Source organism: Alosa sapidissima, chromosome 19, assembly GCF_018492685.1.
Source record: "Alosa sapidissima isolate fAloSap1 chromosome 19, fAloSap1.pri, whole genome shotgun sequence".
Taxonomy (NCBI): domain Eukaryota; kingdom Metazoa; phylum Chordata; class Actinopteri; order Clupeiformes; family Clupeidae; genus Alosa; species Alosa sapidissima.
Genome location: NC_055975.1, coordinates 17,016,466 through 17,031,465, shown reverse-complemented (window position 1 = coordinate 17,031,465; position 15,000 = coordinate 17,016,466). Strand labels below are relative to the sequence as shown.

Below are 15,000 nucleotides of genomic sequence, written 5' to 3'. Positions count from 1 at the left end.
GGGTGTGTGTGCGCTAGTGTGTGTGTGCGCGTGGGTGTGGGTGTGTGTGTGTGTGTGTCCATGTGTTGGGCCATGCCGCTGCGTGGGCAGTCAGGACCAGCTGGCAGAGGGGGGACTCCTCTCTAGTCTCCCGTTGGCAAGAGCTGCGTTTGCTGTGTAAGCACCGCTCACATTTCCCCTCTCTCTCTTCATAGTGCACTTTTTCACCTCCCTCTACCTGTTCTCTCTCTCCGTCCCTCTCTCCTCCATGCCTTCTCTCCATCCAAATCTGTCTGTACTTCCCACCCCTCCTTTTCCTTCCACAAAGACTCTTGTTCTCGTCTTCCATCACCCACTCTCTATCCCACCATCATTTCCCATCTTAGCTCCTCCTCGCTGATGTTTCATCCAAAGCCATGTCACACTCTCCTGTCTTTCATATCTCTCTATCATTTATCTATTTATCTTTATGACCTGTTCTCAGGCCAATGAGGGGAAGAGGGGGGTCTTGACAAGGTATGGACCCAGAAGGAATGTCAATGTGTGGGTTTGTCATCAGACCTAATGCACAAAATATTGTAAAGATAGCTCTGATTATACGAAGTATGAACATCTACACCTGTCTGTGCTGTGTGTGGCATGTGTGTTGTGTGTGGCTTGTGTGTGGCATGTGTGTGTGTGTGTGTGTGTATGTATGTGTTTTGTGTGTGTGTGTGTGTGTGTGTATGTGTGTGTGTGTGTGTGTGGGAAGGGAGCTGGATTATGCAAAGCCACAGTCCACTACTTCATACATGAGCCTGTCGGTGCTCTGGGCAGAGCCTCCTGTCGAGTATGGATCGCACACACACCCACGCCGCACACTCTCGCTCGTCCGCGCCAGGTGTGGGCACACACACATCAGAGACGAGGAATGATCGATCCACAACGTATGGGATGACACCTACCTCCCCCACTTCTATCATCAATATCACCGGCCGTCTGTGTGTGTGTGTGTGTGTGTTTTTGTGTTTGTGTGCTTGCGTATGTGTGCGTGCGTATGTGTGCGTATGTGTGTGTGTGTGTGTGTGTGCACGCGCATGATGGGTGTTATCAGAAAACATAGTATATGTCGGCTGAACAAAAAGATGGCAGGAATATGACCAATGAACATGTTCATTTTTTGCATCACACAACTAAAAAGAAAACAAACAAAAAAACCCAAACTGACTGAAGTCTCTCGGTGTGCTTTTCACTCTGCTATATACTCAGGCATTCTGTACCACACTGGCTCACACACAGAGCATCAGCCGCATGGCAAGCCTTCTCTTCTTCCTCTTTCATCTTTGCGCTATCTGCAATCGATCCCTTGATAAATGGCTGTACATGACTTTCGAGGGCTCACGGGTGTGTGTGTGTGTGTGGTGAAGAAATCCCTGCTAATATGGGTTCACTAATGAGCGTGGGTCTGTCTGGGATGAGTGGAGGTTTTACAGTGGTGGGCTAAAGAGGTATAAGTGTGTGTGTGTGTACATTTACAGCTGGGGCAAAGAAAAACATGGCTGCACTTTCCCTAGAGGGTACCTGAATATTCACTCTGTCTGTTTGCTGAAGAGGTCATTTAGATTGTTACTTTCTCCCTTGTGGGCAGTCTTTGCATCCTTCTTTTAGCTCTTTTCTCTTAATACATCTTTATCATTCTAATGACCAATATCCTGCTTGACAGTGACACCACATGTGTCAAGGCTGGGTTGGTGTGTGTGTTTGTGTGTGTGTGTGTGTGTGTGTGTGTGTGATTGCGTGGGGCTGCCCTACCTGCGTGAATCCAGATCTGGGCCAAAGTCATCCAGGGGTGCAGGGGCCCCTGCTTAGGGGCGCTGCTCTGGAGGGAGGAGGCAACCTCTGAGAGAGCCTGTTCCACCCTGGACGCGGCGATGGAGGTGGCGTGCACCGAACCTGACGAGAGCAAAAAGGTGGAGGTAGAGGAAGAGCAGAGGGGAGACAGGTGGAGAGGAGAGACAGAGCAGGAGACAGAGCAGGAGAGAGAGAGAGAGAGAGAGAGAGAGAGAGAGAGAGCAAGAGAGAGAGAGAGAGAGAGCAAGAGAGAGAGAGAGAGAGAGAGAGAGAGAGAAAAAAAAAAGACAAAACCGGGTTGGGGGATGGGGAGAAAAAAGATATGAGCTGCACCGTCTGAAAATGCCAAATAAAAAGAACAGCAGGCCTCATATATCAAGCAATAAGAAGCGAATAGTAAAGATAAAACCTCTTCAGGTCTGACATTTTTATTAGCTAGATCACTTTATTCCTTATTAAAGAACTGCTGCAGCTTTGACGCTTGTCTACAGGCTTGATAAATGAGGCTCGTTATGCTGTGGAGAAGGGGCCGATGGTGAATAATGTCAAGGGCACACCGAAAAAAATACACCACCACATAACACTCACAACACACTCACAAATAAAACACACACATACACACATACACTCACACACACAATTCGAATGCTCCCAAAGTACAAATATTCAAATACTTACAAAAATATATTCAAATATTTCAAAGCGCTGTACTTTGGATGCGCGTTACTTCATTATGCACCATTAAGTGGGCTTCTGTCTGTATGTCAGTGTCACTCAGATTACAGCAACATACGGGTCAGTCTGATTAAACTGCATTATCAACACATGCATCCCAATTACAGTTAGTCATATGCCATTACACCAACACAGTAGTCATGTCTTATGTATGTCAATTATTTTTCCCCCATCTGAAAAGAGTAATGGGGTCTGCATGACCAGCTCTACAAAGGGAGAAGCGTCCTGCTCATCACCACCTCTGTTGACATAGGCCATAAGGGCCTACTTTAGAATTCAATTCAGGTATCCATGCAGACGTTCCTCATAGACTGCTATAGGTTATGAAGTACCAGTGGGTTTCAGTCCAAAGGCTTAGGACTGCAGAAGCTCTGAAGCGCTTAGCTCAGCTCAGCTGGGGCCTATGATGGGGTGCATGTCTTTGCAGAGAGGGAGGGCTTTGTGATTAATTTAAGAAGAAAATAAAAATATGATTTTAATATGTAAAGATTCCTTTCAATCACACACATATGTGTGTGCGCACACGCATACACAAACACACACACACAAACATGAGACCCTCATATTTGAAAAAATACATATCTACACTACTTTCATCTCCACCATATTTTACACTAAGACAAACCACAATAAGCCCTTACTGACCAGGAACTAACTCCACGGCTATGAAACATTAGCCTAGAAATCTAGACGCGCCCCTAGCGGCAGCAAATTACATTTGCTGCCAGGGCTAGTCTAGCAACTCTCCGTTGGCTTGTGAGCTCCAGAAATCGAAACTTAATCAGGACATTGAAATCGTGTATAGAGTCGTTTGGTGGGCTTAACATAATGATTGATGGCAGAGTTGCAACGGTTTGGCTTGAATTCCCTGCTACTTGAAAACAAATATCCTATTTTGTCCTATTGCGTGCAGAGGGAATTTGAAAGACAACTGATTATCCCGCCCCTCGGACTGAGCACTGCGAACGGTGAGTGCCCAGACCCTACATTTTAATGTGGGTCTGGCTCGCCAGGCTAATGAAACATTGCTCTCTTCAGTCCATAAAAAGTGTTGCCTGTTTTTTTTTTACATGGCTCACCCTGGAACATTCTAGAGCATCCTGGAACATTCTACCCTGGAACATTCTAGAGCATCCTGGTTTCAGGGGACCAAGTGGCGAAAGTACTCGATGGTACACATGAAGAAGACATGCCTTTCTACAGCACACCACTGACACTGAGGTTAAGAGACTTGGAGCTGGATTGAAAGCAGCACTGGTTGGCTGACCTGCCGTAACTTTATGGCGAGGATGTCTGACTGGTCTAGATGTTTGTCTTCTGCCAAGCCGAGTGTGAAGTGCTGCATTTAACTCACATTAGAAGTGCCCACACCTGAGGCACCGATGCAGCCTTTAGATGCGCTGCTGCTGCAGTCGATACTGCCCTGAAGTCCACATGAGCTGCAGGACTAGGTCAGGCACAAACAAGGAAGTTTGAAAATAAATAAATAAAAACAGACTTCTTTTTCTCTGTCTGAAAGCTTCTGGGGGCAGTGGTTATTGAGCGACGCCAAGGCTTATAGGAATCTAAAAGCCCGTATCGACAAACCTCCCCACGCAGGAACCCCCCCCGTTCCCCGGACACTGTCGCTACACCTGCCGAGCTTGATGCACAGCTCGGCACTCCAGTCTCGGCATCGCCACGGTAACGCGGGTGACGGTAAGTCTCCCCGAGGGGAGTGTGACGCAGCTTCAGTTTTAACTGCAGCTGCAGCAGGAGACAGCAGGACTTTCTGAGGGGAGCTGCTGCAGACCCACAGGTAGACATAAAGACCATATTTTACACACATGGCTAATACTCACACTGCTGAATAAGCTGCAGCTCACAACTCCACACTACCCTACTGCTGACTATTCCTGAATGTTAAGGTTAGAAGATGTATCTCAGAGCAGTGATGGGAAAAGGTCTAACCCTATAGGGAGAGGTTATGTCTTGTTCTTCAAACATATTTTAAATAACACAGTCATCATTGTGCAATTTGCAGTCTGACAGAAATTGAAATTGACCCCTGACTTCATATAAAAGTACAAAGACCTCCAATGTGTTCAGGTTCTGCAGCCAAACGGGCATTCAAGCATCAGTACAACTAAAGGATGGCTGCTCTAAGACGGTGCTCTTGATCACCGTGGCTCTCTGTCCGAACACACACAGACACAAACAACACACACAGACACAGACACTGGCACAGACACACTAGCACCATTCTTGGAAACAAAAAAACATGAGGTTTGACTACAGAGCCAATGTAAATGATGCATGTAAGGGGGGGGGGGCTATTCAATCCTTTTGCTTTCATGCTCACGCATGATGGTTGCGGCCAGTGTAGAATGTCAGGGACCTCTGACATACTCAAAAATAGGCCTCGTGCTCCTGTTTCGGCCCCGGGGCCCGCTTCAGTGGGGCCCTATAAATAGCCACTTTAAACCTGAGCCGCCCCGGGGAAGACAAAAGCCGCTGTAACCCGCCACCTGGCCCCCGAACGAGAGCTGGGGGCCAACCAGAGAGCCTCCTCCCCTCACGTCCGCCCACGACTCGCCAAAACAATGCGCGTCACGGCGATGGCAACCCAAACATGTTCCAGTCTGGAGCCGCCGGGCCCCGTGGCCCCGTGGCCCCAACAGAGGACGGGTGGATGGATGAGAGGTGGAGGTGGGGGACAGATGATGTGGATTGACGGGTGGATGGAAGGGATGAATAGGCCCCAGTGATGAATGAATGGAGATATAATATGCCCTGTTCAATTATTGAGATGCTCGGGCCGGCCAAACTGCAGTCAGAGCTCAGTGTGGCCAAACAACGCAGGCCCAAGATGAGAGCAATGAAGGAGAGAAAAGGCAAAGAGACGAGATAAGATAAGAGAAAAACAAAAAGCGTAGAGAGCGCCTGCTGCTTCACACATGGCAGTGGAGCGTGTGTGTGTGCGTGTGTGTGTGTGTGTGTGTGTGTGTGTGAGTGAGAATAGACAGGTGGCGGAGTAAGCCAGCAAAGAAGCCAGGCCAAGAAGATGGGGAACAGAGAGAGTGAAACAGAGAAAGAGAGATAGAAAGAGAGAAAGAACGAGAAGCTGAGTGAAGGAGAGGGCTACTTACAACCTGATATAACGGTGTTAAAACCATGCATGTAGGCCTCTGGAACGTTGCATTTGAAATTGAAACAAAAATATACAAAAAAGAGAAAAAATGAAATCAAATCTAAAATTTTAAGTCATGGGAAATAAAAATAAAACAAAAGAACTGTGAGAAAGAAGGGATACAAATAACAATGGAATACAGCAAGACATCTCATCTTACTTTCATCTACAAAAAATTCTACAAAACATCACCAGAACAACAAAACTGGCTAAACCCAGACCAAAACAGTTGGATCAAAAACCGCAGGAGGCTGCATGCTTTTGATCCAACACCATTACTCTCCATAATGTGGAGATCTCTGTCCACTTCACAAACTGTATGCCCACAAAGAAAGCATGGAAAGTGCTCAGAACTCCACGGTTAGCTAGACACAAAGAACTCTCACTGAGAGAAAGTTGTCAAGGCACCGACTCTCTAAGGGAACTCGATTACAATAGAAACAGAAGACGACTGTATAGGTGACTTAAGAGACAACACACCAGGATAGCACAGTCTGGATTCAAAGGCCTCCATGGAGAATAGAAGAAGGGATAGAAGAAGGGAGAGAAGAAGGGATAGAAGAAAAATGAAGGAAGAGTAGTATGCATAGCAGAAATTGTTTATCAACACAGATCCGTCTACAAAGTGAAGGGGAGGCAACCACGGCATGGGGTGTTTGTCTCAAACCCAGTCTCATTGTGACTACTGGGAATAAAAGAGGCAAGTGGTAAGGTAATGTCAGTGTGTGTGTGTGTGTGTGTGTGTGGCGGCGGCGTGTTTCTTTGAGCCCTTAAATTCCGAGGAGAGGCGTATCACTCCATCTTTTTGTCGCCGGTTTTTAGGGGGCCTCACTCCCCCCGCTTCTCCATGCTTCTGTTTGGAGCCAGGCGATAAGAGAGCCGAGCAGTCATCGGGAATGTGAGAGTGAGCCTCTGCTCTCACGCGCAAACTCTGATACCAAACGTCACTCCTTTCATCAGCCTTTCTTTCTCTTCCCCTCTCCCTCTCTCTCTCTCTCCCCTACCCCCCCCCTCTCTATCCCTCCCTCTAGCTCCCTCTCTCTTTCAGTTCCTGCTTCTTCATAAGCCGGCCACTCTGGCAGATTAGAGGCTTAATGTCAACCTCCAGGGGCTCTTTCTCTTTTTCTTTTCTCTCTGTACTTTCACTCTTAAAGTCTCTCTCTCTCTCTCTCCTCACTCTCTCTCCCCTCGGTCCTAGCCCTCTAACGCTCTCTCTCTCTCACACACACACACACACTTCAACAGCATCCCACATCTCTCTTTCTTCTCGTTGCGTTCACACTTTAGCTCTTGCAGATCTCTCTTTCTCGCTCCATCTCTGCCCTCATTACTTGCTCACAACAGACGAGCCTCATCTTTTGTCTTCCTCTCTCTCGCTCTCTCACTCACCTCTTTTCTGCTTCGTTTTATATCCCCCTTCTTCTTCTTCTTCTTCTTCTTCATACACCAGCACCAGTGAATTCTCTTCCGTCGTCACATTTTCTGCACTGCCCTGTCTCAGACACAGTCGTATCTCTCTAGTCTCATACATCATTCCTCTCGTTCTTTGTCCATCTCTCTCTCTCTCTCTCATCCCTTTCTCTTTTTCTCACTCATATCTTATGATGTTTTGACAGAATTGCTTTGACTTGTAAACAGACACTCACTCCAACAGAGGAGGCTCAGTCTAGCAGTTAACTGTATGATCATGCAAACAGTCCACCAGCTACAGTACCAGCTATGTTGTACACGCACATGCACACACCAAATCTGTGTAGTACTCTCTGTGGCCAATGGGCACACAAGGACATGTGCTGCATAATTACTTGATTGCATATTCTGACTGAGGGCCAAGCTTCCAAACCAAAAATGTTCCTGTCTAAACAAACATGAACTCATGCCATTTAGAATAGGCTACCATTTGGGTTAGTTGACTGGTCTAACTAGCTATGTGCATAGAGCCTTAAGGCCCATTCACATATAATGGCAATTTGCTCATCTCCGGTCACTTGATGTTTCACCTCGCCCATGGTCATTTCGCCTGTAATGGCTGAATTATGTGAACATTACATGGTCATGGTCTTTTACCGCTAGTCGCTTGCAGTCTGAACGGGGCTTTATACAGGCTGGCGAAGTTTGGAGAAGGGAGGGGGGACTCTACAAGCCATGCAGTGAGTTAAAAGCATGGGCTTGGTCAGTGACAGTTGTGTCACGCAATGCCTCACGCATACACACTCTTAAATCAGGCACACACACACACACACACGTGCAGGCCGTGGTGTGTTACTGAAGGTGGAGAGTCGCCGGTGAGGGGCGTGGTCACAGAAAGCCACGCTGCCAGACTTGAGTGTGGAGTCACTCTTAGTGGGGGAGGGAAGATAGGGAGGAGCAGGGGGAGCGTGATAGAGAGAGGGAAGGAGGAAGAGGGGAGAGGGGGTCTCCGCACTCGAGAAAGAGGAAGTGGAACCAGAGGCTGTAAACATAAAAATAAAAACAGTTGAAGGAAGTTTGCAAATACATATACACATTCGTTCTCTCTCTCACTCCCTCTCACTCACACACATAACCCCCCCTTAGAAAGGCACAAGGTACTAGAAAGCCACTTATGGGGAAAAGAAATGTCAGTGCTAAAGTGACAGAGGGAAAGAGGAATGAGGACTTGTGATTCATCATCAGATGTGTACAATTTCCTTGGACAAAAACACTCTGTGTAGTTATTAACCTGTACAACTGCACAATGAAATAGTTATTCAACTAAAATGACACCAAATACCATCCCCAAGTTATGAGGTTCTATATACCTTATATTTATACCATATATATCTTTGGTACTGCACATTTCATAATAATCGTAACATATGATTTGGTCATAAATGCCATATTGGTCACATGCTAGTTTAAGGATATTGAAAACATGACATCTAGGTATTTTTAGCTGCTTTTATGTCATACTGGTTACAAAATCAGAAAAACATTATATTATTTGAAAAGAACGATTTTTTTTAATGGTTATTGCATAGACATGCATTCTGCAAAATGCACACCCAACAGGAAATTTCCACTTTGGGGTTGTATGGGGGAGATAATCAGCTCACCTCCCTGTCCATGATTGATTATGGTGACATTTAATACACGCAAGCCTCTTCCACATCATTTAGCGCTTCATTGGAGTCGCATCAGGGTCTGTTACATTTTACTGCTGCAGCAAAATCTTTCATTCTTCGCTGTCATTTCTGCATGAGCATGGTTGTGTCACCACAAGGTCTCATAAATGGCATACATGGCTTTTACTGATCAACCTGCAAATGGAAAACTCCAAGCTCATCTCACCCAACTGTGCAACTCCAGGTAGAATTAAACTGAACTGAAAAACACATCAATGTGTTCAACACATTCATGCACAACAATGTATTCAACACATTCATGCCTTAAGGTGCTGAAAATAAATTCACATTTGTTCCTCATTGATGTTCAACATGGATGTGATTTCAGGTCAGGCTGGAGATACTGAGGCAAAGGAAACATTGAGCAATTTTCCTTGACACTGTTGCCATGGTAGAACAAACAAAGGAAGAAAGAATTCCTCTGACTTGCTGTAAAGAGTCTCCATGTGGTCATACGTGAAGGGGTTCTCCTACCTGTCTCAGGGTCACTGAAGTCAGGCAGAGTCATGGCATTCAGCTGCCTCCGGTCTGCCATGGCTCGATCCAGCAGACTGCTACCCCGGCCTGAGTCACTGATCTCACACACACACACACACACCACACACCACACACGCAAACGCATGCACACACACGCACAAAATCAGAGAGGATAAAAATTACATCAGATTTTGATTTTAATGGCAATGAAAATTCTGATTCTACCCCTGCCTTCCAGCATGAGCATCCCCGTCCCATCTCCCTTACAACCCTCCCATCCCCCCCCACACCCTCTCGCCTCAGCCCGTAGAGTCACATCCTGTCACACCACCACCCAGCCTGATGAAACCAGGAGCAACCTTCTCGCCTGCATCCCCCACGTTAGCGTCATCAGCACACACTCGTATCAGCGATTCAGAGACACGACAAACAAAAAATCATTCCAATAACACAATAGTACACAAAAGACATTGGAGTTCTTGGCAGAAATACTGCAAGCCTAGCATTAAGCAGTTGCCAAAATGTATGTCTTGAGAAGCTTTTGCTAAAGTGTACCAGACAACGTCTTGCATTGCAATTTCTAAGCATGAAAACTAAAGGCAGACACTGGTGGTTTTTACAAATTTCACAAAATAACAATAATCACAAATGCCAATCGAACATAGATAGACTACAATTACCATTACTAAAATGTTTGAGAAAGCAGGTTGATTACAGACCACGGTAACTTTGAGCAGGTTGATGAAAGATCAGGGTAAGTGTTCATGTATGTGTGAAAACTTGAGTGACAAAGCAATGCCACTAGCATATTTGTGAAGACTGTTATCCGTGTCTCCATGATGATATTAAGTGGATTAAAATCTCTCTCAGAGAATGACAGACGTCATCCCTCATCACTCTGGCCTTTGTAGCAGGAATGGGATGTGTGCACTCAAACACAAACCACACACACGCGCGCACACACACACACACTCGATGCAAGCACAGGCTGAGTCTCTGGTGATTGACACACTGAATAATGCACTGCAGGGGTAACAGGAAAGGACAAAAACAAATAAACAACAAGAAAAGCTAAAGCGGAAAAAACAGCACCACATGAGGGTGGCTGTCTGACTGACTGGGAACGGGCTGGGTGAAAAGTCCAGACACTAATTGGTCTCCCTGGAACGGTGTTAGCGAGCTTAATGAGAGATAGACAAGATTGATGAGAGCGGCTTGCGCCTATGGCGGCTGCTGCTGCTCCTGCTGGGCCTCCCAGGCCGTGTGTGTGTGACAGGACAGGAGAATAACAAGAGGGAGGGGGGTCTGAAGGGTCGGCAAAACCTGTCTGGCTATTTGAGAAGACCCTGCTGTAAGTATCAGAATATTAGGGACCTGTTCTGATCCTGCTCGAAGGACCATGCAGTCTTCTAGTAGTATGCTGAAAGGGCCAAGGTTTCAAGAATAGTGGAAAGGGTGTGGCCAAAGGGATATGGCATTTCACTCGAGTGTACTATTTGCTAAATGGAGCATGAACTGGCGAGAGTGGCTCTGTATGGAGGTTGTAAAGAGAGCCCTATAGTGTTGTGTTTACGGAACTATACCAGAGAGATGCTTTATAGTATGCCTAGGCTTTGCCTGTTGAGGTTTTCTAGGTTTGGTAAGGGCTGTGTTCTCTGCAGGAGTGTGTGTGTGTGTGTGGTGGGGTTACCTGGGGTTGGTGAGGTTGTAACAGGACTTCCAGATCTGCAGCATGTGTTTGCAGGTGAGCAGCGCGTCCTCAGGCCCCTCGACACAGGGCCTCCAGCTTCACCTTAGTAAACAGCAGGCTGAGGACACACCACACACACAACATTTACTTTCTCCAGCTTCACTTTGGGAACACCACACACACACACACATTTCATTCCTCCAGCTTCACCTTAGTAAACAGCAGGCTGAATACACACACCTAAGTTATTTATTCATGGCCACAATTCAATTCAATAGAGACAAAGTATACATAATGACACAAATTTGTCTGGTGCAGTATACATGTGCTCATATGTTACATTTGAAAGTAAGTCACATTCCTTTCCCCATCTTCCCTCCAAATATGCTGACCAACATGCCTCCATCATTCAGCACGTGCCTTTCTCTTATGCAGTTTCATCTCTACTCCACCCAACTCTCTCTCTTTCTCTCTGAGCAAGTCTTCCTAATTATTTCCTCTGCCTTTGTCGTTCTCCATCTCCTCGCTCCTTCTGAGGCGCAGCAGGACCCAAACGTGGGTCTGATCAGCAGGACGGCTAATTAAGTGTTCTAATAAAGACAGTAAACAGGCACCCACATCTCCAGGCCAACGCCGCTGCTGCACCAGTTTATGAAGGAGACACCTAAGCTGTTTATTTCTAATCCGAATGTCTGCTTGGCTCTCTCTCTCTCTACGATCATTCCTGTTCTATCCTTTTCTCTCATAGTATCCTCTCTCCCTCTTTATTTTCTCTCATTCCACTTCATTTTATCCTTTCAAACCCTTGCTTCACCCCCCTCTTCCTCTCTCGCTCTCTCTCTCTCTCTCTCTAGTCTTTTCATCCCCCACTCCCCTCGCCATGGTGATTTCTCCTGTCTCACTGAGCGTGTGCACAGAATAACACAAAATAAACTCCTCAACTCAATGAGCACCCTCAGCTCATGTGCACACCACACGCATGCACACACACACACACACAGAGTCTCTCTCTCTCTCTCCAGTGCACAGGCAGTGGAGCAGTGAAGGGTGGGTGGATGTGTGGCTGGGGGTGGGGGACGGATGGCGGGGTGCATGCAGCACAATCTCCACAGCACAAACAACAGCAGCAGCAGGAGCAGAAGTGGCAAAGCACTTCAAAGCAGGGTAGGGAAGAGAGAGAGAGAGAGAGAGAGAGGAGAGAGAGAGAGAGAGAGAGAGAGGAGAGAGAGAGAGAGAGAGAGGAGAGAGAGAGGAGAGAGAGAGAGGAGAGGAGAGCCGGGGGGGGGGGGGGGGGGGCACACAACAACATGGATGTTCAGTCAGTCAGATAGAGAGAGGGAAGCCACAGCAAGCATGAGGGGGGAAGGGATAGGGGAAAGAATTCAGATGAGCAGCTCAACCATCCTCTGTTACTTAGACTTAGGGCAAATGAATAAATCTGCCTATGGAAGCCTCCCTGTGCATATATCTGTGTGTGTGTATGTGTGTATGTGTATGTGTGTGTGTGTGTGTGTGTATGTGTGTGTGTGTGTGTGTGTGTAGCTGTAGTACAGTAGAAATGAAGGTATGAGCCTGCTTCATTCACATCACTGACATCCCATTAGCAACCCATCCTGATGTACGTACATTCCCTCAGGGCAGCCTAGAGAAAGACTATTACTTCTCTTCAGTGTATGTATCTATACGTGTGTGTGTGTGTGTGTGTGTGTATACATGTGTGTGTGTATGGGTGTGTGTGTGTATACATGTGTGTGTGTGTGTGTGTGTGTATGGGTGTGAAGGGCAGCTAGAGAAAGACTATTACTTCTCTTCAGTGTATGTATCTATACGTGTGTGTGTGTGTGTGTGTGTGTGTGTGTGTGTGTGTGTGTGTGTGTGGTGCGTATACATGTGTGTGTGTATGGGTGTGAAGGGCAGCCTAGAGAAAGACCATTACTTCTCTTCAGTGGTACAGTATGTATCTATACGTGTGTGTGTGTGTGTGTGTGTGTGTGTGTGTGTGTACAAGTGAGTGTGTTTCTATGTGCACACTGGGGGATGGGGTGGGATGGTAGACGTTCCATCTTCTACAGAAGAAAATGTACAATTGTGAATATTGGCTTAAGTCACACTCGGCATTTTAAGTAAATGAGTTTTATATGCAGCGCAAGCATACAGACACACACACACACACACACACGCACAAACACACATACAGCAGATAGTGGGCACACTTCCTCCCTCAGGGAAGAATGAAGCTCAATCATGCTAACAGTAAAACTGGGTGCAATCACAGAGAAGGGAGGCAGGGCAGAAAAGAAAAAAAAAATCTTGTTCTTTTTCATGTTACATAAGTCGCTGAGGCATACACACAGAGCAACATCATAGAAACAGAAACACACAAGCACACGCACACACACACGCGCACACACACACACACACACACACACACACGGCCCTAAGGGACGATAACATTTAAATATATCAGAATATAGGAAAAAGCAAACAAACAGAGCAGAGAGATAATTAGGAAAAATAGGGTAGGAGCGGAGAGAGGCAGAGCTATCTTCTGGCTATGCAAAGTCATGGCTGCCTGGATAACATGAGGGAGTGTGTGTGCATCTGTGCTCATGTCTGGTTTTATGGGTATGTGTGTGTATGTGTGTGTATGTGTGTGTGTGTGTGTGTGCATGTTTGTGTATGTGTGCATGTGTGTTAGCATGCCTGTGCATAAAGTAACCTGCATGATACAAGACGGGGCAAGGGGAGGGGTAAAAAGTGAAGATACAGAAAGAGGGAGACACACAGACAGAAACAGAGAGAGAGAGCGAGAGAGAGAGGAGAGAGAGCGAGAGAGAGAGAGAGAGGAGAGAGAGAGAGAGAGAGAGAGAGTGGAGACAGAGAGAAAGAGGGAGAGATGGAGAAGGAGTTGTGGGCAAATTGTACGCTAGAACGCTCTGGTGCCAACACTAATGAAGTGGTCTGCCAGCGCGGTGCGTGCCCATTGCTCTGCTGTGCCCACATTTCCATCCACTCTCTCTTCTAATTAAATATGCCAGCTGCCGGCCCCTTTCTAATGCCCTCGCCAGGGCAAACACAAACACACTGATGAAATGTTTGCAAGGCAGCTTGGGATGGTCTGCTACGGGCCCTGCACGAGGACTAAGAGGTAGACAGATAAAGTGTGTGTGTGTGTGTGTGTGTGTGTGTGCATGCACGCACATGTGCGCATGTGTGAGAGAGTGTGTGTGTGTGTGTGTGTCGGTGTGTACTCTACTGCTTTGGACACATGGGATTGGCCAATGAATTCTCCAGCCTGTTATTGGTCAGTCTGCATCTCGCTGCCAGTGCCGTCCTATCGCTTCATATCGTCTCTATTTTATTAGAAGCATCTCATCTCAGAGAGCTGGAGTCCTTGTATTTTATAGTCGCTGGCTGATACTGTTTGACTTTTAATTATGCAGAGCTTCATCTGGTGTGCTGCAGATGCCGTGCAGGCTAAAGAAGTCACTGTGTTTTCCCTGTGCATCATCTTGAACGAACACAACATGGTGGTGGATGTTGTGAGATGATTCGATTCAGGTCCTATTAGGTGTAATAGGTTTGTTGGGAGATGAGCCTCAGAGGGGGGGGGGGGTGTGATGTGGTTGAATGGGACACAGATGGATGTACGGATGTTAATTGAAGGAATGGATAGAAGAACGGCACTTATTTGGTCAGCCATTTAAGTTTGAGATTTAGTCGCATATGCTGAAGAATGTGGCCTCAACAAGCATTTGAAGATGTACACGATGTCATTGAGGTTGAGATTTAGTTGAAGGCAGCTTTGGATATGATAGTGGTTGAGAATAAGGTGAAATTGTGATTGGCTGGAACAGTAGTTCGGGAATGTACGTTGGTACCCTCAGTTTCATATGACATGGTTGACAGCGGGGTTAGGCTAGTTGAGGATGATGCGATTTTATTCACGCTGCTAGGCAGCCTGGATTCCATGGAGC

At 46.6% G+C, this 15,000-nt stretch overlaps 1 protein-coding gene across 1 annotated transcript in view; it reads right to left on the bottom strand.

The window, feature by feature from the left end:
• The window catches only part of ttc7b (tetratricopeptide repeat domain 7B), a 50,070-nt gene that overhangs the window by 6,707 nt on the left and 28,363 nt on the right, over window positions 1-15,000 (bottom strand). Inside the window, 5 exon segments of the mRNA XM_042073480.1 lie at window positions 1,771-1,911; window positions 7,980-8,165; window positions 9,331-9,428; window positions 11,024-11,100; window positions 11,102-11,141. Coding sequence (XP_041929414.1) covers window positions 1,771-1,911; window positions 7,980-8,165; window positions 9,331-9,428; window positions 11,024-11,100; window positions 11,102-11,141 — 542 coding nt within the window.